We start from the raw sequence: 24,146 nt of genomic DNA, 5'->3' as shown, positions 1-24,146 counted from the left end.
TCCCTCCCGTGTGTCTACGTGAAGCTCCTTCTGGCCTCTTCCCATCTAATCCTTGCTGCATTCCCACTGTCTCCCTGAGGCTCAGTGGCTCCAGGGCTTCACATTGGGATCCTGGTTCCTCTTGCAAGTGGCTGCCTCCTGCTCTTGGGTCTGCTGCCTCTTAAGGCACGAGCAGCCACCAACACCGCTTGCTCCTTCCCCCCTGGATACCTGGAGTTCCTGGGAAAGCTAAGGGATGCTCAGGCCAGCCTTGGTGGCACTGGGAAGGAGGCAGTGGATGCTCATGGATGGGGCTGGGGCTGAGACAAGCTTCAGGTTTCCACTTGCAGTGTGCTTTATTAGTGGCATTGTGATGATGGTTTTCTAAGGTACATGCAAAGGGAACCCCATGGGTCACAAGGAAGAGAGGGTGAGGGTGCAGTGGGTGAGCATCTGTAGGCTACGTACAGGAGGAGCTGTCTCTGGGGAGAGCCATCATTAGTACCAAGAGCCAAGCCCAGCTATAGAACCTGATGCTGCAGGGGCAATGGGAAGTGAGGGCACATGAGCAGGGGTCACGTTCACACAGCTTTATTAAAGGGGAAGCAAGAGTGATGCTAAGGGCTCTGGCTGGGCCTCTGGAACTGCAGACAACAGGAATCAGGCATTCCCTTTACATTGGAGAGGCTGCACCCCTTTAAAACCAACCTGGGGAGGCTTGGATGTGCCCCACGTACAGAGCCATGGGCTCCCCGGCTGCATCAGTGGGCTCCAGCTCTGGAGATGCCAGGTTGGAAAAGAGTCACTATTCCCTTTGGGAGTTGTCTGTTCAGTTCAAATAGATGAGGGCAAGTGAGTATTCCTTCTGCTGGTGTGCTGGTTTAGGCCTTGCCAGGGCTTCCAGCTTTCCTTCACCTATGGAAAGAATGAAACCCCAGCCTTGGGTCCTAGGCAGGAGAATCGAGAGCTTCCCATTGGTGCCAACAGAGGTTTCCATTCTCTGCTCTTTCCTGCTGTGGGTACAAAGCATCGCTGCTTGTGCCTTGCCTGCCTCGTGGCACGGGGATGGATGATGGATGCGCATCACCAAGTGGCAAATGTCACAAACCTGTCCCGGCTCACATAGAAAAGCTGGGAAGCAGCAGGGACATCCCTCAGGACCTTGGATTTCCCGGTTGCAAGTCAGAGCCTTTGGGAAACGAGGCAAAGGAGCAGGGCAAGCTGCAACCAAGGCTTCGATAAAGGGATCTGTGGCTCCTCCTGCTTCTAGGGGCGGCTCTGGGGAGCTTGGCCAGGCTCTGCTTGCAGGACACGATGCTCAAAAGCTTCAACACTGGACAAACTGCTAAAGGTACAGCTAAACAACATCATAGCACGGGTCTACTGGTGGCTAGAAAAGAGGAGAGGGGCTCTCCAAAGTCCTGCAGGCTCTGCAAGGGCCCCATGAGTTAGTGTTGGGACGTGATGGAGTTGCCTCCTCCATTGTGTGATGCTCAAGGAACGTCTCTGAAGGTCTCAGCCTTGGTTCTTCTCCCTCACCCTCACTGTGAAGAGGAAGCAGCAGCCACTGGAGCTCCTCAGGGAAGGGCTGGCGGCTTTTCCATGGTCAGGATGTGAAGTAGGAGCTCTGCATGGAGTAGAGGCGGTCGATGGGGTTGCCCACGCGGGCTTGGAGGAGGTTGGCTTCAGGCGTGGAGAGCAGGCAGTCCCCCAGGTGGCTGATGCTGTCGCTGTCCATGTCGTGAAAGACTCCTTCCGAGTCTGGAAGAGGAAGGAAAAGGGAAACGGGGCCAATGTGGCCCGAGCACATCCCATGGCAAGAGCACAAGCGGCCGAGAAGGGCTCAGCACAAAGCCCAAGCCCTGGGGACCACTGCCTGCAGCCCCAGCTTGGACTGGGATGTGCAGCTGGGATGCAGGGAGCTCCTCAGCATCCTCCTACCGTAGGGGTGCAGGTGGTCTCCTGGCAGCTGGGGAGGTGTCAGCCCTTGTCTGTACAGGTCTGTGCTGTAGCCGTTCTGGTCCAGGGGCAGGAGCTGCTGCTGGGGGATGCGGGGATAGGGAACCAGGAGCCCATCCAAGCCGTGAACACTGGCGCTGTCTAAAGACACGAGCAGTGGGATGGGTTGGAGCAGAGGGTGCTCAGGGCCCTGGTGCTGGAGCAGCAGCAGCACCAGGCAGTGCCTAAGCTCTGTGTGTTCATTTGGCTTGGAAAGGACCTCATGGGCAGGGATGGACCACGGCACCCAAGGCTTTGAGCATTGCCAGGGATGGAGCATTCACCGCGTCTGTGAGCAACAGGGATAACCCCATTGTCTTCTCTGAAGTGATAGGACAAGAGGGAACAGCCTCAAGCTGCCCAAGGGAAACTTGAGATGGGAATGAGGAACAATTCCTTCCCCACAGGGTGGTGAGGCCTTGGAACGTCGGAAGTGTTGCCCAACCGTGTAGACAAAGCCATGGGTTCATGGTGGCCTTGGGAGAGCTGGGCTCAAAGTTGGGCTTGAGGAGCTGAAAGCTCTTTTCCAACCTGGCTGATTCCATGATTCCATGAAAAAGCAGGAGGTAGATGCTGCGCCACGAGGACGGGGTCTCAATCCCTGGTTCCTCCAGCTTGTAAGTACCAGTTCTGCTACACCCTGCATGACTTTGCTCCTCTCTTCTTGCGTCCCCTCTCCCATACACCCAGGTCAAGCCCCTCCATCCCACCAAGCTCCTCACCTTCACTGTCATCATTGCTCTGCCTGCTATTGCGACCGGTGCCTCTGCCGGTACCCAGGCGAGGGTTACCCAACTGCTCCTGCTCCTGCTGCTGCTGCTGCTGCTGCTGCTGCCTGCGGGCAATCTTCTTCATCTGCAAGGGAATGGGGATGGGGATGGGGATGGGGATGGGGATGGGGATGGGGATGGGGATGGGGATGGGGATGGAGATGGAGATGGAGATGGGGATGGAGAGCCCAGGTCTGAGGTGCTGACTGAGGGAGGGAGCTGTGTTTGACACCGCAGCAACAGGGGCTGCTTGCCTTTCCCCTGCTCTAACCCTGCTCAGAGACCCCACGAGTGCCTCCTCTGCAGCCAATGTTCTCTGCAGTGCATAAAGGGGCTACAAGGAACCTGGAGAGGGGCTTTGGGCAAGGGATGGAGCGATGGGACAAAGGGGAACGGCTTTAACCCACCAGAGGGGAGATGGAGATGAGCTCTTCCCCATGAGGTTGGTGGCACACTGTGATGGGTTGAACGGAGCAGGTTTGGATGCTCCATCCCTGGTCGTGCTCAAGGCCAGGTTGGTGCAAGCTGCTCCAGTGGAAGATGTCCTGGTTGGAACTGGATGAGCTTTAAGGTCCCTCCCAACCTGCTATGTGATCCTGTGATCTACCCTTAACAGGGGGTTGGATTTCTCCTTAAGCTGTTGCTACTCCCAGGTCTGTGTTGTAAGCAGAAGCTGGACCATGCTTTGGTTCCTCTGCTCCTCTCACCTCCCCTTTGTCCTCTGAGCTGTTCTTTGCTCCCTCTTAACTGAGCAGGCACAGATGGGACCGGATGGGGATGCAGAGCCCGTGGCACAGGACCTCTCACTCACCTTGGCTCTTTGGTTCTGGAACCAGACCTGCACCACCCGCACGGTCAAGCCCGTCTCGGCTGCCAGGGTCTCTCGTACCTGTCCCCAACCCCCCGAGAGCTGCATCAGACCTGAAGCTGTTTCACAGCCTCTGAGGCTCCAAAGGTTCCCTTGGGCTCCTTCTACCTTTCTGCAGGGTTTAGAGGAGACCTCGAAGGAGGCCTTGAAGGCTCGACGCTGCTGCGTGGTCAGGATGGTGCGCGGGCGCTTGGAGCGCTTGTGGTCCTTGCTCTCCTCGCTGCCTTTGCCGTGTGCGTGGCCCCCGTCTTCGTCCTCGCTCTTCACTGCAATGCAAACAGGGATGGGGATGTGGTCACCTCAGAGGCAGCCCCACATCACCCCTCCTATAGCATCTCAGATGAGCCCATCCAATCGTCTTGGCATCGCAGAAGGGGACCTCAACAACCTGGTACCCACCTATCACCAAGGGGAGAAGATGCTACAACCTCCACTGACCTCCATCACCTCCCTTTGCAACCATCCCCATAACTGAGCAGGACCTGCCCTTTACAAGGCTTCCCCTCATCATCCCTTCTATAGCATCTCAGATGAGCCCATCCAATGGTATTGGCATCGCACAGGGGGACCTCAGCAACCTGGTACCCCACTATGGCCAAGGGGAGAAGATGCTACAACCTCCATCACCTCCCTTCACAACCCTCCCCATAGAACTGAGCAGGCCCTGCCCTTTCCAAGGCTGCCCGCAGCCCTCACCAGACTCGGTGGGCGCGGGGCTGATGGCGCTCAGCATCTCCTTCTCCTTCTCATAGTCACTGCGGCACAGGAGCTGTCCCTCCTTGAGCACGAACTCATCACCACGCTGCAGGCGCCGCTCGCACTCGCAGCAGCAGAAGCAGTGCACGTGGTAGACGTTCTCCAGCACCCGCATGATGAGCTCGGAGGGGGCGATCGCCTTCAAGCAGCTGCTGCACTTGGTCTGGAAGAGCCTGCAGAGGGGTTTGGGCTTTAGGAGGCTTTAGGAGGCGAGGTCAGAGCCGGGCTGGGGAGCAGGGAGCCAGAAGGGGCTTCGGTGGAGGTCTGGGGCCGTGTTGGCACATCCCAAATCAACCCATGATGTTCCGGTGCGATGGAGACCCTGCTCTAGGGGAAGGTGTCCCTGCCCATGGCAGAGGTTTGGGCTTTAAGGTCCCTTCATCCCAACCCATGCCATGATTCTCTGATCCCAAATGTCTGTTGTCCCTGCCCATGGCAGAGGCTTGAGTTTTAAGGTCCCTTCAACCCAACCCATACCATGATTCTATGATCCCAAATAAGATCCCTTCAACCCAACCCATGCCATGATTCTATGATCCCAAATAAGGTCCCTTCAACCCAACCCATGCCATGATTCTATGATCCCAAATAAGATCCCTTCAACCCAACCCATGCCATGATTCTATGATCCCAAATAAGGTCCCTTCAACCCAACCCATGCCATGATTCTATGATCCCAAATAAGGTCCCTTCAACCCAACCCATGCCATGATTCTATGATCCCAAATAAGGTCCCTTCAACCCAACCCATGCCATGATTCTCTGATCCCAAATGTCTCTTGGGCCTTTCTTGAGCCTCCATCGTAGCAGGGAGCAACACAAGAGGACAGAGCTCGAGGTCCCTTCTTCCTCTGCTTGCTGCCTGTGAGGCTGCTCCTAGGGAGAGCCCTTCCCATGGAAGTTCTCCCTATGGAAGACCCCTGCCGGCGGAGGGGATGCCGTTCGTGCCCCATAGCAAACCAAGCGCCGAGCATCCGTGTGCAGAGCAGATGGTTGTGATGAAGTAATTTGGGATCTAAACAAGTGGGAGCGGCAGTGACAGCTTCTCCTGAGCCCCTTGACAAGGGAAAGCAATAAAACAGGGATTAATTAGGCTGTTGTTTAAACACACAGGAGCTTCCCCACCAGCAGGGAACTCATAAACTGGGATTGCCAACAAGCCTGGGTTAATCCTCCTGGCAAACTCCATGGAGCGGGATGAAGAGGCTTTACAGGGGTGGGCTCATCCCTTCCAAATACCACCATGGATTTGTGGCGGGCAGTGGCTGGAGGGCCTGGGCCGTTCCAAGTGGGATGGGGTGGGATTTCTGGCTCCTTTGTGTCCAGGCTGGTTTGCGTCTCTGCCCGTCCTTCCCTCTTTGTCTGTGCGGAAGGCAGGCTTGGAATAGGAGCATGGAATGTGGGTGGAGAGGGGAGCAAGGAGCAGCCTTTTCACCACATCTCTCTTAGGAAGGGGTGAACTGGGAGCGTGTTCCAGGCATGGAATCTGGGCTGAGTCCAAACCCGTCCCTTTCCGAACACCAGCATCCTCCTATTGCAGAAGTGAACTGGGATAAAAAGGAGCCAAGGATAGAGCCAGTGCATGATCACAGGTACCTGGGCTCAGCAGGAGCATGAGGCATGTTCCTGGCCTTCAATCCCACATGGAAGCTGATGGGATGGAGCCTGACCCCGTGTTCATTGCAACCCCAAGAATCAGGCGCAGGGATTCCCCCCTCAAGCCTGGATAATGGGGGTGCATCTGCTCTTCCCATATCTCTCAGAGACAGGATTACTCCTATGTTACATCCCAGTCCACCCCGGAGCCCCACATCCATAGACCTGGCAAACAGAAGCATTCCTTCAATACCCTGACCCATCTCCAAGGAAGGAATGGGATAAGTTAGGGAAACACTGATGGAAAAGTCCCTGTCTTGGTTCACGCTTGTGTTCCCTTTACTTTTATCCGTATGGATACTGGAGCATTCCCTGTCTGCTTTTACACTTCCAGCCTCTGCTATCACCAGTTCCTTGGGGAAAACATCCAGAATCTTGCTTAGCCAAGGCAGGTAGAGGAGAGCTACGAGTGTGATGGGCTTCCATTGAGCTCTTGGGGCAAGCCATGAGGATGAGCAGGGACTGGAGCAGCTCCCGTATGGATCCAGGCTGGGAACATTGGGAGTGTGGAAGTCATTGGGCCTAGTGTGAGCTGGATGATCTTAAGCTCCTTTCCAACCTGTGACTCTTGGCCATGCAGAGTGTCCAGGATGGAGCACGCATGGAAAGGGATGCTGGAGCTGGGCACGGAATCCCATTCACCCATAGGGCACCGAGCAGAATTCCATGGACAAGGCTAGAAGCGCGGCTCCTGCAGCCGAACTCCATCGAGCTCCGGACATCACAGGAGCCACAAGCCTGCATCTGCCCAACAGCAAATCCCCTCTGCTTGGTGCTAATTGAAGCAAGCACCCAGCAAAGCAGCTCATAACCACGGTGTCAGCTCGCATTACACCAAATTAAAATTCTCAGCCTTCCCAACACCAGGAATTCCTAAAGAGCCTGGTTTTAATATTGCCGGAATCCGGTTAAGCCGAGGTAATATTGTTTGCGTTGCCATAGGAACAGAACGCATCTCTCCCTCACTGCCAGGGCCTTCCGAGGAGGTTTGGGAGCTGGAAACAGGGAAGTTCAGGTTGGAAAGAAAGGGAAGTTCTTCCCTGGGAGGGTGCTGGGATGCTGGGATGGGCTGCCCAAGGATGTTGTGAATGCTCCATCAATGGCAATGGCCAAGGCAGAGCCTTGGTTGCCATGGCCTAGGGTGAAGTGTCCTTGCCCATAACAGGGAGTTGGAACTGGATCATCTTCAGCTCCTTTCCAACCCATCCCATTCCATGATTCTAAGTGCATTGAGGACCAGCAGGGACACAAGGGAGATCTCTGCTTGCTCCCAGAGAAGAGCCTCACCCCCTTGGACACTAAAGGCAGGAGAAGGGATGCTGTGGGCAGCAGAGCAGCCTTCACATCCTTGGAGGCAGCATCCTGTAGCATGGAGTTACCTATTCCATATTCTGTATATATACCATGAACAAGTTGCTCCTCTTTCCCTAACAAAGCAGGTTTGGAGCCCCCCGATGCGATTCCTTCCCCTCCAAGGAGCTTGGGAAGTGCAGAGCAGCAGGAAGAGGAATGGCAGCAAAGCCACCGCCTGTGTCCATCCGGCTTTCCCACATGGATGAGGAGCTCTGAGACCTTCCTACATCATTTCAGGCATCTCCTGCACTTCCTTTAGCCCTGGTAAAACACCCCAAGTGCTTGAGTCTCCCTTCATCCTTGCAGAGCATCCCTGTCCCGGCTCTCCCTGCCCATGGCTCTGGAGGAGAAGCCGCATCCCAGCTCTCCAGATGGGAATGGGATGAAGGGAGCAGCAGTTGAGAACCCCTCTTGCCCTGCCGTGGCACAGAGAAGATGCTGACCCAGGCCTGGGAAGGGTAATTCTTGGGGGGGGGCATGGGGTTGTCTGGCTGGGATTAAGAGGTGTTAATGAAGCAAGGAATGCTGAATGGAGCCTGTGCTCCATGGAACCAGCTTATTTGGTTAGGGTTTAGTCAAAATGAAGCGGGCCAGGCTTAAGCAAGGGCTGTTTACTTAACACTGAGCTGCAGACCCCATTGTGGCTGCCTGAAACAGTGAGGGGGAACTCGCAGAGCCCCCTTCCACCTTTGGGATGGGGACGGAAGGGGGTACCCGAGGGACACGAGGAGGCAGCAGCAGCACAATCCACTCTTTCATTCCCCCCCCCCGACAGCCATTGACACCCCAGCTGAGCCCTATGGAATGGCACCAGGGGCTTAAGGAAAGGGGGGGGGGGTATTTCCTTCTGCTTCATTTCTGGCTCAGAGGGACAAGGAGTAATTTGGGGGCACCGGTTGCCTTTATTCTCCATCCCCTCCGCAGCTCTCTGTGGCTCTACATGGATGGATTTAAGGCCAGAGAGGAGCTTTCCAATGGTGCTGTTACACAATTGTGCCTCTTGTCCCCAGCAGCCAAGCCTCAAACACCCCCAGACCTCCTCTGATGGGCGCTAGGAGAGGGTTTGGGGATGGAGCACACAGCAAAGACCTCAGCATCCTCCACAGGCTGCAGCATCTCCCAAGGAACCCCAACCCCTGCATCTCCCATGTGTGGTCCTGCTTGACTGCTCCTCACTGAGCCATTCCCAGCCCCAAAAGCTGATGCCCAAACCCAACCAAAAACGGGGATCCCCAACGAGCTTCCCAATCCCCCCCAAAGAAAAGAGGCTCCCAAAGCTGGGGAGCATCATCAAGATGCAAGGGCCAGGAGTGAAGCGCTGCTGTCAGATTCAATCGGGTCCCTCAAGGGGTTAACCCCCCCCCCCCCTTGTGAGGATATTGCTGCCAGCGCGGTGGCACGGAGCCATCAGCACATAATCTGATGAACTCTTTTATTGCATTTCACAGGCCTGTCTTCTTTATTAAAATCTCCCAGCATCCACCAGGCCCCTCTCCTATCGCTGCTGAATGTGAACAAAAACTGGGGCTTGGCTCTTCCTACCCCCCCCCCTTTGCTTTTCCCTATGGAAGTGCCAAGCGGTGGAGGTGGCTGTCAGGTGATGGGTGATGGAGGGGTGGTGTTCCCGCTGGGAAAAGGGGGTTCTGTGCTTTGGAAAGCATCTTCCTCCAGCCCCATCCATAGCCCACCTGCAGGGCTCGGCCCCTTGGGCTGCATCCAAAGGAGGTGATGGAGGTGATGCTGCCCCTTTGCTCTCGGGCTGCATCCAAAGGAGGTGATGGAGGTGATGCTGCCCCTTTGCTCTCAGGCTGCAGCCAAAGGAGGTGATGGAGGTGATGCTGCCCCTTTGCTCTCAGGCTGCATCCAAAGGAGGTGATGGAGGTGATGCTGCCCCTTTGCTCTCAGGCTGCATCCAGCTCTGGTGTCCTCAATGTAAGGACATGGAGCTGTTGGATGAGCTGGAGAAGCTCCTGTATGGAGCCAGGCTGAGAACATTGGGGCTGGAGAAGAGAAGCTGCATGGAGACCTCAGGGCAGCTCTCAGTATCTAAAGGGGCTCCAAGGATGCTGGAGAGGGACAAGGACAAGGAGTGATGTGTTCAAACTGGAACAGGGTAAGTTCAGGTTGGAGATAAGGAAGTTGTGCCCTGGGAGGGTGCTGAGGTGCTGGCACAGGGTGCCCAGAGAAGCTGTGGCTGCCCCATCCCTGGCAGTGCTCAAGGCCAGGTTGGAGCAAGCTGCTCTAATGGGAAGTATCCCTGCCCATGGGAGGGGGTTGGAACTGGAGGGAGCTTTAGGGTCCCTTCACCCCATCCATCCTGTGGTCCTATAAACCTCTTTAAAGAGCCGTTGCTGCTTCTACTGCTCTGCAGCCCATGCATTGTGCCCGCTGTCATTCCAAAGCTCTTTGTGGGGTCATGGAATGGGTTGGAAGGGAGCTTAAAGCTCCTCCAGCTCCAAGGCTATTCCACAGCTGGCAGGGACAAAGCAAAGCCTGCTCCTAGAGCAGTGGGGACAGCTTCAGATCCTGCATCACCACCACATCCCCTATGAAGGGAACCACCAGCTCCTTCCTCTCTCCTCTTCCTTCCCCTTTTCCACCCAACACGGCACAACCCAAACCCTCTCTCCAGGCCTCCAGGTTCCGAGCTGGGTGCTCCTCATCCCGATTGCTCCGGTCCTGCCTGGCTGCGGGCAGGATCCCCATCTCCATTAGTATGCCTGGCAGGAGAAGGGCTCCTGCACGGAGTAGCTAGGGGTGATATTACGGCTCCAGATAGCATCCAAGCTCAATATCCTGTTTCTCCCATTCTCATTTCCTGTTTGCAGGTCTGAAAGCTGCCGTTGTCACAGCACAAGGAGGGGAGGGGGGGGAAGAGCCAGCGGGGCAGCAGGGAATGGGGAGGGTTGGTGCTGGGATAGGGATGAGGGGGAGGGAGGCGCAGGGGCCGCAGCCGCTTTTATTACGGCTTTAATAATGACAAAAGAATATCATTAAACATTCATTAGAATTATTTCATTAAGTTTTACTTCGGAAAGAGGGGGGGGGGGCGCTGGGAAGAGATTAGATATGATGTAAAAAGCAATATTGATTGAGGAAAGAACAAGCTTGGGAGATGGGTTTAAATTAAACTCTCTGCTCGCTCCCTCTTCCCTCTGTTTTAATGGAGGAGGAAGCTGTGCCGTGGCACCGGGGATGCTGCAGGAGCGTTCAGCTCCAGCCCATCCCAACACGGAGCCTGGCAAAAGGCATTCCAAAGGGAATAAGGGCTTCAGGGCTCCAAAAGGTTCCCAAGCTTTGCAGCCCAGGGCTAGAGGTGGGCAGGTGGAGTTAGGAACTGTGATTCCCATCCATGCCCTGCTTGGTTGTTGGAATAACCCCTGGGCACATCAGTGCTGTGGTCCCCATCCGGGTTGGAAATCACAGAGCAGCCTCCCTGCAAGGCTGGGAATGGGATGGGAAGGAGTCTCCCTTTCAAGTCCTTTAAAGCAGGGTTTGCTAGAGAAAGAATCCAAGCTCCCCTATAAGTAAGGCTGAGGTAGGATTGAGGAGAGGGATGGAGCTGACAGTGACCCTCAGAACAGGAGCTGGAGGTAAAGCTGCTCCAGCTCTGCTGTAATCCCCTTCCCACCCCCTCTGTGTGGATGCTCTTAAGGCAGACACCCCTTGAGCATCACCCAGATGTAAAGAGATGAAACTGCCCCTGTTTAACACGAGGATTAACGGTGAGATCTCCATGTCTGATGGTGATGGATGGGGGAGGAATGAAGAGGAGGGGGGTTAAAAGGGGTAAGAAGAAGGAAAACACTGGTTTCAGTGTTAGGCCAGTTGGCAATCAGAGATGTGACACTACAGGGATGGATGCACCGCTCTAAGTCGCTTTGCCTTAAACCTTTGCCAGGGATGCATCCCTGCATCCCGGTGCCTTCCAGTGGATACTGGGTGTTAAAGGGAGGAACAGGGCCTGGGCTCCCTTTGCCACGCTCTAATGTGGGCTGAACCCGCTCTCTTATAGCATTAAGGAGCCTATTGGGATGCGGATGCTGGTTGGGACCAGCTCCGCTTCCCAGCGCTGCGGCCCCTGGCACTGCGGGAAACGGGCTCGGAAGAGCTCGGTCCGGGCACCGCTGCCTTCACGGCTGCCCTCTGGTGGTCCCTGATCCGGGATGAGGGAGATGGAGCAGCCTCTGGATCCTTCCTTCCCACCCCCCGGCTCAGAGCCTGCAGGGGATGCGATCCTCAAGCTCTTCTCCAAGCCGGTCGCTTCTGGGATGCTCTTCTATGGTGCCGGAGCCCTTCCTGGGATGCTGCTTTGGGAAAGGGGATGAGAGCTGCAGGGCTCAGGGAGGGCAGGTAACATCCTGCCCCTGCTGCTGCCGGCATTCCAGGCATGGGGAAGGGAATGGAGGTGCTGGGATGAGAACAGCAGCAACCTCCAGGGAAGAGAAGGCTCCTTAAGGGGAGACCTCAGTGCCTAAAGGGGCTACAAGAAGCTTTGGACAAGCCCATAAAGCTCCCTGAAAGGGAGAAGGAGTGACTTCCATTGAGAGTGCCAGGGCTCCAAACCAGCTACACCAGTGTCCTCTGCTTGGAAGGGGGTGATCCCTTGATTCACTGTCACTCTCTTGGCTATCCAAGCCTTTTGAGGGGTCATTTATTCCTTTTCCTTGGGTGCCACGGCCTAGCCCATGGAGAGGCTTGGAAGTGGGTGATGTTAAGGTCCTTTCCAACCCAAGCATTCCATGATCCTATGATCCCTCATCCGAAGAGAAAGCAAGGGAAGCGTGCAGGCAGGACATAGCCACAGCACCCAAGGAGCCGTGCAAGGCGACTCTGCCTGGGAATAGGGTGCAAGTTGATGACAAGGGGTCCGGAAGGGATTCCAAGCCCTGGGACATGGAGTATGGAAGGGAAAGCAGCCAAAAAGAGCAAGAATCCATCAAAGTAAAGGAGATTTCATGACCCAGACCCAAAGTTCTGCCTCCCCCAGGTATGGAACTGACTGCAGGGAGCAGAGGAACGCGGTGCCTGCTTCCTTAATCCCACTCAAGGCACATCTGCATCTTGCACAGTGATTATGGAGTTCCCTGGGAGCAAAGCAAGGCGAGGGAACAGCAGGACCTGGGCTGGGAGATGCTCTGTGTAATGAATGTCATTCATCACCAGACGGGCTCCATTCCCTGCGGGAGCGAGGGCTCAGCCACCCACCCAATGAGGAAAGAGGGAATCTTTGGGATGATGGGGGGGGGGGGGAAGCAGGAGATTCTGGGATTGGGTTGGTTGCTGAAGCCTCAGATCCCTGGGGATGCTCGTGGAAGGAGCACTGCATGGGTGCTATCAAAGGGTGCCCAGGATCAGCCCCATCACCCAGCCCAAGGGAAGTGGAAGGAGCTGAAGGCTCTTCCCACCTCCTGCATCCCCTCATCTCCTGTTGTGATGCTCAGGAGCTCCGTCCATCACCTCCTGCCCCAATGTCCTTCCTTGCCCCATGTATCTGCTCACTCCTATTGCAGCCTCCAGCCTGGTGAGGAGCGAGGGCAGCAGGAGATGGGACATGGGGGGGACCCCATTGCTGCCCATGGCCAAGGATGGAGCCTTGCCTGTTGCCTTCAGAGCAAGAGGGTTGGGATGCTCAGCACAGGCCAAGCTTGGGGATGGAGCTGGATAATCCTTAAGGTCCTTTCCAACCCCAACCATTCTATGGACCAGCCCCTTTTACAAGCAGTAGCATTGCGATCCATCACATTTAGGCGCTGTTTTGTCCTTGAATCCCTGGTTTTCAGTTATCAGCACATCCCAAGCTCCGTTTTTCCACATCCTCAAGCTTAGGAAGCTCTCTGATGGCATCACCAAATGCCATCCAAACAAAGCCAACCAAATCCTTGTGCTTCCAACACGAATTCCATCTCTTTCAGGGCCTGACTCCTGCCCCTGGAATGCACTGGGGTTTGTCCTGCCCTTCTCCTACCTTTGCTCCAACAGGAGCCCTCCCACATGGCTTTAAACATTAACCAGCTCGCTCAGAAGAGCTGCCAAGGGGCTGGATGTGGCTCAGGCCCCAGTGCTTCCCTCTCTGCCTCTTCAGCTACTCCTTGGCTCCTTCTCTGGGTGCACAAAAGGCTTTTGGGTCCCTTTGCCCTCGCCCTGCATCCCAGCCATCGTCTGAACCTACTTCTTCAACCTCCTTCCTCCACCTAATGCAAAAAGCCCGCTCCTATTCCCCATTTCCCAAGCCATTCCATTCCCATCCCAGTGGTCACCTCCCTTCTGGGCTTTTCCTATCCCCCACAGCACAAAGGATGGGCCAGAATGGTCCCAATAGGACGATGCTGGATGTGCCCCCAGGGTACCAAATGGTGCGGCCTCAAAGCATCCCTGCTTGGCGTGCAGGGCTGGATGAGGTTGGTTGGGATGGGTTTCCAGAGGCATTTCCCCAAGCCTCGGCCACCTTTTCATGGGGGTAGGAATATCCTTGTGCACAAGAAGGTCCTGAGCATCTCAGCCAGCAAGGATGGGACCAGCTCCAAGAGGATCCTAAAAGAGACCTGAGAGGACCCTAAAAGGGATGCAGGCAGAGCCAATGGCTGGACTTCCAATCCCAATACAAGGATGCTGGAGAGGGACCATCAGGGATGTAGGGATTGGATAAGGGGTGATGGGTTCAAACTGAAACAGGGAAGTTCAGGTTGGAGATAAGGAAGTTGTGCCCTGGGAGGGTGCTGGGACACTGGGATGGGTTGAATGGAGAAGGTCTGGATGCTCCATCCCTGGCAGGGTTCAAACAGAGCCTTGGGTGCCATGGTTGAGGCTGAGGCGTCCCTGCCTATGCCAAAGGGGTTGGAACCAGATGACATCCAGCTCCTTTCCATCCCAACCCATTCCCTGATTCCACGTCCTGGTCCAACCCCCCCCCCCCCCCAGTCCTCCCCCCATGGAGATGCTGGGGGCCCATGAGGGTGCTCAGCAGTGATGGGGAAAGCTTCAAGTTTGAGCTGAGTTCAAGCCCCGGTCCCTGGGAGCTGAATCAGCTCCACATGGACCAGGGGAGGATGCAGAGGAGAGGGGAAGGCTTCCAATGGCTCCGATCCCTCGGCAGCTCCCCCGGCCCTGGCAGGCCATGGAGCACACTTCAAAGCACAGCACCCGGCGCTATCACCCCTTAAGGATGGAGGGGGGGGGGGGTTCCATCCATCCCCTCCTGCATCCCTCATCCTTTGCCTTTCCATGTGCTGGGTTTACAGGGCAGGTGCCTGGGCCCCAGAGAGGAGGGGAAGAGGCTCCCGAAAGCCTCCAGGCTGTGGGTGGATGGGGTAGGGACAGAGCAACATCCATCTTGATGCTGAGCGTTCCAGCCGGAGCTGCACAGCCCACGTCCAGCTGCAGCTGCAGCCCTTATCTTCCTGTTCAAAGCATTTCCCTTCTTCTGGAGCAGCTTCAGAGGAGCAGGGATTGGTGCCAGATGGGGCTCCCCTCCAGGTCACCGCAAAGCCCAGGGCGATGCTGGCTCCTGCAGCCTTGGGGGCCAAAGCCAGGAGCTTTGGGAAGTCAAGGCCAAACAGGAATAGGATGGGGGGGGACGGGGATGGACACACATCAGAGTCTGGAGCAGGAGGAAATTCCCATGCTGGAAGCACAATGGAGACACCTTTGGAAGCGCCCGAGGAACTGGAGCCCTTCAGGTGTGGTTTGGAGCATGGGAGTGGGATGGAGCGGAGCAGGGGTAGGAAAACCAGAGCAGTGCCACTGTTATCCTGCCCCAAAATCAATGGCAAACAGCAACGTCGGAGGCTTTGGGAATGCTGTCACCGGCACCCGGAAGAGGAGACCATGCTCCTTACAGCAAACGTGTCCTCATCCGGTTAACCATGGAGCTCAAAGCCCAGTCCCTATGGAAGTCCAAAGCATCCCAGGCCCCTCGTGCTCATCCAGCCTGTCCTTCCTCTTTGCTCACCAGGCTATGGCTGTGCCTGGTGTGTTTATCACCATTCCCAACCCTTGCCAAACACAAGGGAGGAGGCTGTGCTCTCCTTTGGGAAGCACAGGGAAGATGGGATTGCACCGTAAAGGCTTTAGATGATGCTGCCAAACAGCAGGGGATGGATGGAGCCTCTTCCCAGCAGCATCCCGGGATGCCTGCGTGTGTCCTGTCCCCAGCAAGTGCCACACACAGCTCATCCCTTCTTTCCTCTCTATCCCCATCCCAAAGCATCCCTATGGATACCATGAGCATCTCACCAACCTCCATGCCACCAACACCACGACGCCTTTCCTCACTCCCCCCCCAGATCCCAACATGGTCCAAGCAGAGCCGGGATGGATGGGAAGAGGCAGGAATACCGGGAATCACTTACTTCTCATAGTCATGCTTGCAATAGAGCTGCCGGTTGCGGCTGTAGCAGGTCCCGGCCAGCGGCTGCAGGCACACGGCACATTTCACACAGGCCTCGTGCCATGAGCGCTCATTGACCCGGAGCAGGAAGCGGTCGGCGATGGGGGTGTCGCATCCCGCACACACTTCCCGCATCTTGGAATCGGGACCTGGGAAGGGGGGGAAGGATGGTGTGAGAAAAGGGTTTTCCTCCATGGAACAAGGATGCGGAGCTCGAGGAGCAGCTCCTGTATGGAGCCAGGAGGAGAGGAGCTGAGGGCTCCAAGGATGCTGGAGGGGGACCTGCAGCAGGGATAGGACAAGGGGCGATGGGCTCAGACTGGAACAGGGGAAGTTCAGGTTGGAGATAAGGAAGTTGTGCCCTGGGAGGGTGCTGGGACACTGGGATGGGTTGAATGGGAGAAGTGATGGATGCTCCATCCCTTGCAGTGCTTAAGACAAAGCCTTGGGTGCCACGGTCTGGGTTGAAGCACCCCTGCCCATGGCAAGGGGTTGGAACGGGATCATCTTCACCTCCTTTCCAACCCAACCCATTCCGTGATGCTACAATTCCGGTGCCTGGAGGAGAAACGGGAGTTTTCCCGTGCCAGGAGGGGAAACGATGCCCTGGGAAGGGAGTTTTCCCCCCGGATTTGGTGCTGAGAGCGCCTCTTGAAGCCGCTGCTCCTCCTCACCGTTATCACCCCCTGCATCTGTGGCTGCTCTTCAAAGGCTTCAGCAGAGCTCCAAGGTGAAGGAGGGAGCAATAAACGCTCTCTCTGGAGCGCTGGATCGGGGCTGCAGCCCAGCCAGGCAGCAGCAGCCTCTCCCAATGGCCACAGCCTCCTTCTCCCTGTCCTCTGTACCTTTTCCATGCCTTCATCCCCCTGTGAGCTGCTCCATCCTTCCCAAGCCCCCTGGAAGGGTTGGGGGCACGATGGCATCCCAGGAATGATGCTGGTGCCCTTAGGACCATGCTCCTTCATGGATGAAGCAGCTGCTTTTCCACCTCAGCGGGCACAGACTGAGGATGGATGTGAGGACCCCAGGATGCAGGAAGCTTCCCAAACCCCCAATTTAACTTCCCCCCATGCCCTGAGATCATTTGAAAGCCCACAAACACATCGAGGAGGCTGCTGTGGTTGCACCAACACAAGGAGGGGCTTTGTGGGGTGCTTTCTATGCCCCCCAAGAGGCTTAGGCTGCCCCTCTTTGGGTGCTGGGCTTTGGGTCCTGCATTGGGCATCGCCTGCATCCCTGTGCCGGGTGATGCTGTGCTGGGCACAGCAAGTGCTGGGTCCTGGGTGACCACAGCAGCTGGAAGGGGCCAGGCCCCATCCTGCACGTTGGGAACCAGCACATCAGGAATGGGAATGAGGATTTAATCCCAGAAGAAGGAAAGGGAATAGCTGGTGATGCCAGAGCAGTGGCTTGCATGGCCGAGGCAACAAGGAACCGCATCCCAGGGGCTGTGGGCAGGCACAGAGCTTTTCCCTGGATATTTATCACACATTGAGGCTCCATTTGTCACTTTTCCTCCTGTTTTTAACTCCTGCCATCAAACGCTGTCACCCTTCTTGACTTCCAGCCCATGGGCTGCATGTAACCCACAGGATCCCATGGGTTAGAGGCATCTGGGACTACAAATCCCCAATTTCTGGTTGATTTAAGGGGGGAAACAGGGAATAATCCAATAGAAAATCAGGCTGGAGCCCTGGGAATGTGGGATCAGCCTCAAAAGGAGAGATCCAGAACTTCAGCCCAGGATATCTGTCCCTGAGCAGGCAGGAGGATGCCGAGGAGCCCGGGGTGATGGGAAGCAGCAGGATGCTGGCTCAGGATGCAGGGCCCGAGCCCTGCAATAGGTCACACGTGAGTCTCTCAGCACAAGGCCACCAGCAAGGTGATGCTGCAACCCATTGGGAGAGATCCCGAGCTCCGAGGGGGGAAAGGGATGCAGAAAATCCCAGGAAAACTGCCCGAATCCCTCCCAAAAGGCAGAGCAGGAGAAGGAGCAAAACCGAAAGTAAAGGAGATTGTGCCTTAAAGACACCGGGCTTCTGAAAATGCAACAGTTTGGAGCCACAGGGATGTTAACGAGGAGCATTCCCACCTTCCATGTCATGGCTCCCTGAGGAAGGGGAAAGGGACAACAAGGAAGGGGTGGAAAGGGGACACAGGAGGCAGCTCCGGTGCCTTATCCCGGTCTGATCCAAACTTAACCCCCTGCATCCAGGCCTGTCCCAGGCATGTGAACACCCAACGGGCAGATTTCCTCCCTGGAATTCCCAGTTTGGATCCGTAAAGCCCCATGGGTCCGTGCCTGGGATACTCCCTAAAATCACCCAAGGACCGGGATACCTTGAGGCTCCGAAGAGGCTTATCCAGGAGGCTGGGACAGACAAGGGATGGATGCTCGTGGTGTCCCTGTCCCCTTGTGCTGTGTCCGTGGGCAAGGATGCTTTGGGGTGCCAAGATGCCATTTTGCAGTGCCTTTGGCTGCCTCAGCATCACCAACCCACAAAGCCAGGCTGGGCGAGGGGGTGCTCCCTCTCTCCCTCCCGATAATCCCGATAGTGGGCAATGAACGCGGCAGAAGAGCCGGGAATGCCGATGGGATCATTCGGAAAACCGGGAAGCGCAGGCAGGGCCTGCAGGTCCTGCTGTAACTTAGGGACAAGCCGAGAGCCCCGGAGAGGTCCGGGAGGATGAGGATGGGGATGGGGATGGCGATGGGGATGAGGATGAGGATGAGGATGGGGATGGGGATGAGGATGGGACAGGCTGCAGGCGCTGAGGGCTCCCCGGTTCGTGGCACCCGCTCCCGGTGTCTCCGGTACTCACCGAAGCCCAGGACCGGCGTCGCCTGCTGCAGGCAGGACGGAGCCTCCTCGGTCTTCATTGCCGGCGGCCAGCGCTGGGGCTGCGGGCGGAGAGGAGCGTTAAGGACCGGGACTGCCCGACCCCGCCGCCGGTCGGGGCTCCCGGTGCCTCCCTCTCGTTTTCCGCTTCCCAAAGCTCCGCTTAACGAACGGCAACGAAATCCCGGCGGCGGCGGCGGCCGCACGCTCCGCTCCCCCCGGGTCCGCTGGGGTAGGGACCGACCTTACCCCCGGCACCCCCGGAGCCTGCACCGGGGGCAGCACCGGGGGCTCCGGGGGTGCTGTTTCCCAGCACCCCCCCCCCCCGCTTCCCATCCCGTCCCGTCCGGTCGGGACACGGCTGCCCGACGGGGCCGTGCGCAGCCGGTGCCGGGCTCTCCGTTCACGGACGGGGCGCACCCCCGCGTCTCCCCCCGCACGGGGCATCCCGGCCGTCGGTTCCCGACCCCGCATCCCTGCGCCCGCCCCGTCCATCCGCGGCACTCACCGGGATAACGATCCCGGCTGCGGGGAGGGGACGGGAATGGAGCGGAGCCGGGCGCGACCGTGCGCGGGGCAGAGCGCGCAGCCCCCGCCCGTGCCCGCGCCCGTGCGCGCCGCCGCCCCCCGCCTCCCTCGGGAGCGCGCTTGAGCCGGGAGCGCGGCGGGGGCCCCATCGAGGCCGGACCCCCGCCTCCTCCTTTCCCCTCTCGGTGCGGGCAGAGCCCGGTGCGCGCAAGGGGCGATACCGACGGGTCCGGACCGGGACCGTCGCTGGGAAAGGGGGGAGATGGGGGGGGCTCCGGTCCGCTGCTCACCGCGGGGTTACCGGGCTCTGTCGCGACAGCGCTGTCGCCGATAGGGCGAGCGGACTCGTGGCCTCTCGCCGTCGGGGCCTCCCCGGACCCGTTAGGCCCCCGGTGGGGATGGTCCCAACGGGGAGGGGGGGTGCGGGACCGGTCCGCTTCCTCCCGGCGGCTCCTCCAACGAATCCAAGCGAGAATCGGGAGCGAACGGAGCGGCCGGAGCCAAGGGGCGACCCTCGGGGCTCCGGGTGCTGCCCCCGGTGCTGGTGCTGAGCTACCCCCGGGGTGTGCGGGGGGGGGAGCAGCCCCGGGACCGTGCACCCGCAGCGCGCACACGCACCTCGCCGTGGGCACCTTGCACTGTGCGCGTTCACTCGGGTACGTACGGAGCCCATGGGGGAGCTCGAGGTGTCCCCGTCCGGCTCCGGATGAGCCCCAAGTGGTGCTGTGGGGGCTCGGGAGGAAAGCAAAGCTCGTGTCCAGCTCCAGCCCCGTGTTCCCGGGATCCCTGGGGATCCACTTGGATCCTCTGAGCAGTGGCCGGGACTGGAGCCGGGGGGCGGGGGGGGCACAGGGTTCTTGGGGGTGCAGAGCTGCCCTGAGCACCAAAGCCCTTCAGGAGCAGGAAGCGTCACAGTAGAGACACCAAATCCTCATGGATGGAGCTGAGTTCTGTTCCATCCACACCTCCCCTTCCCAGTGGGAGATGCTCCTGGGATGCCCCGTGGGCAGCAAATCCCATATTCATAGAATCCTAAATCATGGAACGGTTTGGGTTGGGAAGGACGTGAAGATCATCCAGTTCCAAACCCTGCCACAGGCAGGGCCACCTTCCATTGGAGCAAGTGGAAGCCTTGCATCCCATTCCTTGCATCCCATTTATCCCCAGCCTGCTCCTGGCACTACCACTAACCTGCACAGCGTTGCTCTATGCCTCCAGCTCCCCCCCTCCACCACCCTCCATGCCTAGAAACAGAGAAGCATCATTGAGCAGAGCATTGATTGTCCTTTATTAGGCTGAGCTCCCCATGGAGAACCCAGATTCCTATGGATATCACTTCGGACCATCCAAATCCATCCCTGCTCTTCCTCGGGACAGAGCCGAGAGCACAAGTTAAGAGGAGGAAGGAACGTTCGTGGTGCCAGAGCATCTCCATGAGCGGCTTTGCTCACTTGGGCACAGGCTTCTCGCAGATGTAGTAGCACTCGTAGGTGCAGTAGACATCGTTCCACTTCCCCGACACCCAGAGGTGGGCACAATCCTCATTGCTGCCGCTGTTATTGGGCTCTCCCTCCTTCCAAAACCTGGGCAGAGAGGGATCAGGTGGAGCATGGGCAGGAATGGGCCGAATCTGGCTGATTTCACATGGTTTCGATGCTCATTTCTGCCCCTGCTGCTGTGTTAGGGCTCCCATCGCAGGAGCCATAGGAACCCCATCGGGGTGCTGGGCATAGGCAGCACTCACGTGAAGGTGGTTTTGTAGTCGGTCCCGTCCACCCATTCCCAATCCCCTTCCGAGTGCTGATCCGTGAGCCCGATCCAGAACCGCTCATTCCTTGTCCTGAACATGGCAAAATTCTACAGCGGGGAGAGGGATCAGGAGGGAAAAGCGCCAGGAAAAGGCTCCTCCATAGGAATTCCATGGGGGAATGCTATGGAAGAACTCGGAGAGGAGCTGGAGCTCTGCCCTTGGCTGTGGATTGACGGGATAAGGGGGTATCGACCCCGTGCACAGGATACACAGGATAGGTGCCGGTGCTGGGGCTGAGCATCCCCAGCATCCCCAAGCGGAGCCCTGGATGAAGGCAGCGCAGGCTCTGCCTGCTCTCTGCTGGCTGCCTCCGGCCATGGCAGCACCAGCGAGGGTCGGGGGAGCAGGAGGGACATGGAAAAGGCAGGATCCCGGCAATATTCCCGTTTGGAGCTGGGTCTTTACCTGCTTGGCGTAGCTGTCGATGACAGCGAGTTGCGAGCGCATCTCCTCGCACTGAGCCTTCGCCTTGTGCCAGCTCATTCGGGTGAGGGAGAAGTAGTAACATTTCCCACCAAAGTATTCCCATTCCCTGGATCCGGGTCCGCAGGGAAACACTGGGGAAAAGAAGGATGGGAAGGGAGAAGTCAGAGGGATGGGGATGGGGATGGGGGGGGAGTTCCCAGCAGATTGGGGCTGACACAACAGCTCCAACCCGGAGCTTGGTGGAGGCTGGATTGGCACAAAGGTGGCCGCCAGCATCCCAAAAGGCTCCAGTGACCTGGGATGAAGAAGTGTTATCCCTATGGGGTATCCCTATGGGATAAAGGAGCGTTTGTGGCTGGCAAAGCAGCAAAGCCAGAGGGGGACGATGCCGTGCAGCACCTCAGGGAAGAGATGCGCAGCAGGGATACTCCGAGGAGGATACAGGGGAGGGAAAACCGATGGGATGGAAGGGAAAACTGGGACTTACAGAGGAAATCCCTGCCCGAAACGCTGTGGTTCTGCTCCGAGGGCAGCTCCTGGAGCTTCGAAGAGAGGGCTGAAACTATTGGGAGAGAAGGATTGATGCTGGGTCAGGGCTCGGGTTGTGGCCAAGCACCTCAGTCCCTTGCAGCTATAGACATGCTTCACCTTCCATAGGTCCCAGATTGGAAAGCATCTCCATGGACCGAATTGGGATGAAGGGACCTTAAAGCTCACCCAGTTCCAACCCCCTCCCAGGGGGTTCCACTAGAGTAGGGTGCTCCAAACCCCATCCAATGTGGCCTTAAGCCCTATCCAAGCCCTTCCAGCACCCTTGTAGCTTGGATGAGACATAGGGCTATGGACATCAATGGTCACTATACGGGACAGTGTAGGAGCTCCTCTGGTCGCTCCATCCTGTGGGATTAGGACCTTTTGGAAGCACCCCCTTAGACCTTATGTATCCCTGGGTTCTATGTGCCCAAATCCATCCATTCCAAGGTGTTCCGGTACCTCTGGAGAGTGACACAGCGAAGAGGGTGAAGATGAGGAGGAAGGAGAAGGCCAGCAGCAAATAGACGGTGATGAAGGACTTCAGCTTCAGGATGGAGAAGTTTCTGTCTTTAAAACAAAAGCATCGGGATGGCGAAATATTCCCTTGGGATCAGCGGGATGGGTCCTCCGTTTAGAGAAGGGTTAATAAATAACCTGTGGTGGTCAATGATTTGCTACGGATGGCAAAGTGATGAGCTTAAGGCATGGATTTGGGGTTGGGATGCGGTGTGAGACCCTCCTGGTTCCTCTTCACCCCCTTTTCCAGCATGGAAATTGCTCCCTGAGTGACCATCTGAGGTCTGGAATCTCTTTGCTGCCTGGAGCTGGCATCCGATGCCCGTATTGGAAGTGGGAAATGGGCTCCCAGATTCCAGGTTTGGGAATGCTCCAGGAGGCGGAACCCAATCAGGTGTTGCTGATTGGGCACCACCAAGAGCCCTTCCTGGGTGGGATGTCCCTCCTCTTCCATCCAAGCCTCAGCGTTGGGATGGAATGGGTCCTCATCCCAATCAATCCCATATGGAAGCCAAGAGGAGGAGGAGGAAAAGAGGGCTTAGACCTTCCTCTCCCTCGCAAGCCATGGTGGTGATGGAAGCCCGTGTTTCCCTATTGCTCCTGCCCTCCTCCTCCTCCTCCTTGAGGCTGAAGCTTACCTTTAAAGACCTTCAGGTCCTCATGAAGTTGCTCCTCCTCCATCCTGCTCAGCTCTGGTAGGGAAGCGGGATGGAGAAGCTTGGGATGGAGGAAGCAGGAGCTCCTCAATCCGGATCTCTGCCCTGGAGAACCTGAGGCAGCTCCTGGATGCTGAATCCCAAGGGTTATAATTTAACCAGGCTCTGTCCCATTGGTTTGTCCTCTCCAAAGAAGAGCTTGGATTGGGGCCACTTCCAATAGGAGCGATGGGGATATGTGGGGTGGCTTGCTTGGAGCAGGCTCATTCTGCTCATGGATAACCCAGGTTTAGTGGGATGCTGGGGGGCGGGTTCATGGCCTGGATCCCATAGACTCATAGGATGGGTGGGAAGGGATCCCAAAGCTCATCCAGCTCCAACCCCTGGCACCTTCCATTAGAGCCCTTCCATTCAACCTTCTCCATTCAACCCATCCCAGTGTCCCAGCACCCTCATTGGGAAGAACTTCCCAAGCTCCCATCTCCACCTCCCCTCTGGCAGCTTAAAGCCATTCCCCTTGTCCCGTTCCTTCAGCCCTTGTCCTTGATTCCCAACATTTGCTCCCAGTCCCCCCGTTTCCAGCTCCCTTCCTGCTTCCCAACCTGAAAAGGCCACTTTGTGCCTTGGAAAGTGGGAATTGCTGGGCTGTGCCGATGGGTTCAGCCATTGTGTGCTTGGAGATGATGGGAAACTGGCGAGGTGGGATTGCTGGATATTAAATCCCATCGTCAGGAGCATCCCACTGCAACCATTGAGGCTCGAGCTGTGCCTTGATGTTGCTTGATAGCAGGATTCCTTCTCCCTTTGCTGTTTCCCCTCCTCTCCCTGAGCCCAGAGCCCTGGAAATGCTGCTCCCAGATTTAATAACAGGAATGACTCCAGTGGGAATCTCCAGGCTTGGCATAAACATGGAATGGGTGTTGCTAAGCCTGGCATAAACACGGAATGGGCGTTACTAAGCCAACGGCCTTGGGATGCTTTCCAAAGCAGCACTGGGGCATGTTCCCGTTGTTTGCTTGCCCCATAGTTCCAGAGGTTGGGAATAGGAGCAGGAAAGAAGCCAGGGC

General features: G+C 57.2%; 2 protein-coding genes across 2 annotated transcripts; both read right to left on the bottom strand.

Moving 5' to 3' along the window:
* Positions 1 to 1,585: 1,585 nt before the first annotated feature.
* Positions 1,586 to 18,650, bottom strand: LOC101881900 (LIM homeobox transcription factor 1-alpha-like). Its single transcript, XM_034071904.1, has 8 exons — positions 18,599 to 18,650; positions 15,732 to 15,918; positions 4,312 to 4,544; positions 3,724 to 3,881; positions 3,559 to 3,636; positions 2,700 to 2,832; positions 1,921 to 2,079; positions 1,586 to 1,740 (listed from the first exon to the last, which is right to left on the bottom strand). Exons 1-8 carry the CDS (start codon positions 18,648 to 18,650, stop codon positions 1,586 to 1,588), a joined length of 1,155 nt encoding a protein of 384 aa, XP_033927795.1.
* A 1,934-nt stretch (positions 18,651 to 20,584) lies between these two features.
* Positions 20,585 to 23,104, bottom strand: LOC101880900 (hepatic lectin-like). The gene is made up of 6 exons (XM_005141108.2): positions 23,043 to 23,104; positions 22,367 to 22,452; positions 21,861 to 21,935; positions 21,353 to 21,504; positions 20,882 to 20,994; positions 20,585 to 20,720 (listed from the first exon to the last, which is right to left on the bottom strand). Exons 1-6 carry the CDS (start codon positions 23,102 to 23,104, stop codon positions 20,585 to 20,587), a joined length of 624 nt encoding a protein of 207 aa, XP_005141165.1.
* Between the last annotated feature and the right edge of the window lie 1,042 nt (positions 23,105 to 24,146).

Source organism: Melopsittacus undulatus, chromosome 23 (genome assembly GCF_012275295.1).
Source record: "Melopsittacus undulatus isolate bMelUnd1 chromosome 23, bMelUnd1.mat.Z, whole genome shotgun sequence".
NCBI lineage: Eukaryota > Metazoa > Chordata > Aves > Psittaciformes > Psittaculidae > Melopsittacus > Melopsittacus undulatus.
The sequence above is the reverse complement of the archived record's forward strand: the minus strand, read 5'-3'. Positions and strand labels throughout refer to the sequence as shown.